A 5,360-nucleotide genomic window follows, 5' to 3' on the forward strand; every position below is an offset into this window, starting at 1 on the left:
TTTTCATGTATCATCTGAGATCTGACACTTTTATTAATCTGGTTGCTCCAAAGGTTACAGTGCTCCTTATTAGTCAGTCTGTTGAATTTTTCATCAGCTGTAGCTGAACATGCTTTCAAAGGAATTGAACTTAACAACTTTTACATCTCCGTATCATCTCAGTTATAAATTGGTTCAGATATTAAAAATTGTGAAGCTCTATTTCCTGCTTTATTACCTATTCCCTTTGTCTCTCTTGTTTTATTTGAAATACGTGTACTTTTTAATACCAGTTTATATATAACTATATAATTATTTTCTCAGATAAACACGATGTGATAATTGTTTTTATTCATGTGTGCTTATAGGTCACTACTGATCAGGTCACCCTTGAAAGTGGCAGCTTACTTATGGCAATGTAAATATCTTTTTGTTTGCATGATATACAGTGGATGCAATCACATTTAAGCCCAATAGTACTTAGCGGTCATATTGTCAAGTGGACTGTTCTGGGTATCCAAGAATAGTCTTAATATCTCTCATATAAAACTAATGCCTATGTTTACCAAATGACTGTTAGGATTTACTTCCATCTGATATTTCCCCCCTGCCCCCCTCTTTCCCTGTAGATGAAAAAGTACATTCAAGTGATTTCTACCATGACCTCAACAAATTGATGATGAAAAGAAGGAAATTGTGGGATTACTCCTTTCAGCTTCCCTGGACAATGGAAGGAGAGCCATTCACTTCTGCGTTGTTGCCAGCTGAGAATATTCCACCAGACTCTAGTATGACCCTGGAACAGAAAACCACATTTGTCTTTGTGATTTTACTATTTATTTTTTTAGGAATCCTCATTGTCCGTTGCTTCCGAATTCTCCTAGATCCATACAGGAGTATGCCGACATCTACCTGGGCTGATGGACTTGATGGACTTGAGAAAGGCCAGTTTGATTATGCATTGGCTTAAGAGACTGAAAACTCAGAAGCATTACCACCACCCCCAGGTTTCCTCAGTTGCTATAACTGCCTCACACAAGTGCACAAAATATTAAATTGTACTTTTTACAGTAAATTAAGTCAAACATTTGGAGGTGGAGTTGCAATCCTTCCAATAGAAAAGGAGAAAAATCTAAAGTTTTCCTTGGCAAAACTCTCCTTCAAAATGCATTGTAACAATAAATAGTCTCAGTCATATCTTAAAATGTAAAATAATATTGTGATTAGTTTTGCTGGAGAAAGCTTTATTTTATGAAAGAAACTTTTACTAGAAAATAGTCTGTAGATATACAGAGGAGGTGAGAGTGTGCTTTTATGATTTGTATTTGAAAACTAATTATAATTTTTCCAAGTCCTACTAAGCTGTTTTTCCACTTCACTTTTTCCAGTCAGCAGAAAGGTAAGGGAGTTGCTGTAAGTTTTAAAGCTTTAAGATATTTTGGGGTATGAAGTAGGGAACTCTTGCATGTCCTCTGAGAAAATCAAATGCCAGTTCTTACTTGGTATGAAAACAGTATTGAATTTATGTAGTACTAGCAAACTAGAGTTGGCAGAAGTGTTAATTGTGAATAAATTCTTTGATGAATTTGGCACATTTTTTGTCTTTGCAAATCAAAGCCAGGTTCTGCAAATGGATTGGTGATTCCTCCATTCTGGCATTAGCCAAATGATTTATACTAAAACATTTCAGCTGATTCGGTGCTCGTCAATTGTTCATGTTGCGTATTCGTTTTGCCTTCCATTGTGCGTCAGTCGTGCGCTGTTTTTTCATGCTGATTTGGATAACTGACATATCTGAGGATGAAAAGAGCAAATGAAAGTGAATTAACTATTCTGTTCATGGTCAAAGAAAAGCCATTTCTGTATGCTAAAAACCTGTTTACATGATTGATCAAAAGATTGAGTTTTAAGAGATTGCATAAAATGGACTGGAGTGGTTGCTTAAAATTCAAATGGATAATGGATGATCACAAGTATTGCTTAGCCATAGAGAGCCACTGTATTAGGAGTGCTACTGTATGTGCTTGGAACTGCTAAGTGTGTAAAGGCCAGTCTGCTCAGATGTAAACTCATGAGAAGCTTGTAAAGCATTTTAGTTTAGTGCAGTTTGAATATCTCTTTATGCAAGAGGGAAGGAGGTGCCTCTTTCAGTGGGTGTGAGCAGCCTGTGCCTTAAATTAAGCTACATCAAGTGTAAGAACTTTGGGGTTATCAATAGCTACAATCCCTCTGTGCTGTGTTTCGTTTACTGTCCTCACAGGGAACATTCAACACCAGTTCCTCAGTTGGCAGAAATGCTGACTTGTGCCAGCTGAAGATCTGGCCTTCATGCTCTTCTGCATTAAAAAAACCCCACTCAGATAAAGAAGCAAACACAATCTTCTGGCTTGCTTCCTAGGTATCTGGGTAGCAGTGCCACTGCAAGATAGAAAAATATTCTCAGTGTTGCTGAGCCAGCCCAGCCCCTAGCAATGTGCTGCCAGTATTTAGTACGAGGTTCCAACATCATTCCTCCCTTTGGCCTGCAATAAATTCCAGGTATATTTAGAAAAGGGAAGGGTGTGAGAGTGAACAATCTGTTCATTTCTTTTCCTTTAAACAATAAACATATAAATAAGAGCTTTCTCCCCACTGCAACAAAAAGGAGGCAATATTCCTGGGCAAACACTAATATAGCATAGGGTTCCAGTTGGGTCACTGGGAATTCTTGCAAGTGGGACTTGGAGTTTGGGAAAAATCTGACACTTGGTGCCTCCTGATCCATTCTGAAGAGAGAAAGATGTTCTTCTGGTGCACTTTAATGAACCACAGAGATAAGTTATCCCAGTAGGGTGATTTAGCCATATTGTCAAAGCTTAACAATCATCTCCTGAAAACACTTTGGCAGCACATCATTTTAGGTAAATCATTTTTTCCTCTATACAGAACAGGCCATTGAAAGAGCAGAATAGTATTTCATTCCAGGTAGGAAAAAATGGGAACAAGTTCATAAGAATACAGAATTGCTGACTGGTTAAGTGGAAATATTAAGTGGAAATGGAAAGTCTGAGGGTCAAAGCAGCTCTACATGACTCTGCTATATAGGCTAGGCCCAATGTGCTAGTTTATCCAACTGTTCCTTGGAGACTATCACAGACATATGGAGAAGAAATGCACTAAAATGTTAATATTCCACATAAAATCATATATTTACTCCACTTACTGTGGAGAATAAGAGTTTTATATGTATTATTTGTATGCATATCCTATGTGTCCTGGCTTATCTGCTGGAAATTGTCCTGCCTGAGATCAAGGAATAAAGTGAAAGGGAGCTGTTGTGGGGAAGCAAACAAGAGTAGCCAGAAGCTCTTGAAAGGAGCAAGAAGGGAATCCCTTATCTCAGAGGTGTCCAAGACATGGCCTGCACACAACACCCACATCATCCATCCCCTGTGCTAGCCCTGGGCCTCAAGTTGACCAACATGCCACGTGTGACACATTCTGGACTGGCCATGTGTACAGGGTCTGGGATATGTGCCACATGCAGCAAATGCTTCAGGACACAAACTGTATGCAGGGCCAAACTTGGACTCCCCCCATATGCTGGATCCAGCTCCCACAATGCCTCCTCTGGTCAGTCAAGGACTGCTGCATGCAGTGCCTGCTCTGCCTGGTCTTGGACAGAAGTCACATGCATTGCCCATTCTAGCTGGTTTGGGGCAGGCACCAAGTATGGTTCTGGATGGGTATGCAGAAGGGAGTGGGGTGGGGGCGGATTTCAGGCCTGGGGAACAGTCCCATGTCACTCATGTAGTCTGCGGGGCCAGATGAGTTTGACACCCTGCCTTACCTGGTCAGTCCACTTGCCAAGTGTCAACCAGGCTAGTAAGGTAGACTTTATCCTAAGATCAAACTGTTACAGCCGGGCTGTCCAACTTCTAAGCAGTTAGGGGGTGCATGTCCCTCAGGCTCATTAGCAGGAGCCATATCAATGGGGGCCATGGGCCCTGGGGCTGCATGCTTCCCACCCCCACTGCATGGTGCACCCTGGTGCCCCTGCCACTTACCACCTGTTCTCCTGCTCTGCTGCATGCCCAGATACCCCTTGCAGCTGCACTGTGTGCCTGAGTCGACCTTGCTGCTGCACTTTGTGTACTCCCCCACCACTGCATTGGGTACCCTGAATCACCCTTAGCTCCCTAGCTGTGAGCTGCCCTGCTGCACTGTGCCATTCAGGCACCCTGCGCTGGAGGCTTCTCCAGTATTGCAGGCTGTGCTGTGCTGCCCCTTGCCCCATCCCATAGAGAAGGGACAGAGGCAGGAAGGGGAAGCCAGAGGGAGGGGGAACCTGGAGCCTGGGCTGCTGCTGCAGCCACAACCATAGGGAGAGTGGCTGGTGGGTGGGAGTCAGGGGATCCTATTTAATCACCTGGAGGCTGCTTGCAGCCCATGGGCTGCCAGTTGGGCTGACATTCCTGCATTATAGGATCCTGGCCATTGAAAAGGAAGGGGGAGAATTGGTGAGCAGATTGGCAGCAGCTGCCTGCAAAGTATGCGGGAAGAAGAGCTTCTGTGCTGCAGTCAAGCTGTGACATCAGTTTATGCACACATAGCTGAGTTGGCTTTGAATTACCTTGCCCCAGTATTCAGCTAGCTCAGCATAGCCACAGCAGCATGGAACTCCACCCATGCTGCAAAACCTGTCTGGGAACCTGGGTAAATATTCTTGTGGCTCTGTACTGATGGACTGGTATGCTGTGGCTATGCTGCTGTCACTACCTGAGCTATACAGTTTAAAGCAAACTCAGGGCTGTGTATACTAGGGTAGATGTCACTGCCAGAAGGTGGAGACAGACAGCCCAACAGACTATTTCTTCCACCAGATGACTGGTTTGAATGCAAGAAAGTCTTAAAGTTTAAATAAGAGGAAAAATATGCATAGACTGTATTGTTTTTGCCCTTTGCTCTGCATGTGATGTACCTTGGAGGTATAAATAAACATTTGTTTTGAATAAGTTGGTTTTGTGTCCTTTTAATCAGGTCCTGTCACTGCACTCCCAGAATTAAAAGGCTCACGGGTTTCAAATGTAGTAGGGCCTGTGAGGTTAAGAAGACGGGTAAGCTCCAGCCCAGAAACCCATTCTGTAGGTGCATCTGCACTGCTCTGTACTGGTGGTTAGTACCACTACCAGAAGCAATCTAGCTGCTATTGCATGGAGCTACCCTACTGAGAAGCAAAAACATCAGCATCAGGCATCATCATCATCATCATCATCATCATCACCACCAGGCAAGAGTGAAGGTAGCAAAATTCTATCTCCACTACGGCACCCTCGAGAGGGACGTAAAGAGTGTCTGAAGCACAAGAGACGTGGTATTGTAACAACAACATGTTTAAAAAT

General features: G+C 43.0%; 1 protein-coding gene across 1 annotated transcript; it reads left to right on the forward strand.

Moving 5' to 3' along the window:
• Positions 1–373: 373 nt before the first annotated feature.
• Positions 374–3,574, forward strand: CTXN3 (cortexin 3). Its single transcript, XM_090037214.1, has 2 exons — positions 374–397; positions 609–3,574. The coding sequence occupies exon 2, from the start codon at positions 656–658 to the stop codon at positions 947–949; it is 294 nt and encodes a 97-aa protein (XP_089893340.1). The 5' UTR covers positions 374–397; positions 609–655; the 3' UTR covers positions 950–3,574.
• The last annotated feature ends 1,786 nt before the right edge of the window (positions 3,575–5,360 follow it).

Source organism: Crocodylus siamensis, chromosome 3, assembly GCF_052110815.1.
Source record: "Crocodylus siamensis isolate JL-2025a chromosome 3, ASM5211081v1, whole genome shotgun sequence".
Lineage (NCBI taxonomy): Eukaryota > Metazoa > Chordata > Crocodylia > Crocodylidae > Crocodylus > Crocodylus siamensis.

Bases quoted from the DNA above. Each gene is read 5' to 3' on its own strand.
- CTXN3 (XM_090037214.1), top strand. From the start codon at position 656: ATGATGAAAAGAAGGAAATTGTGGGATTACTCCTTTCAGCTTCCCTGG.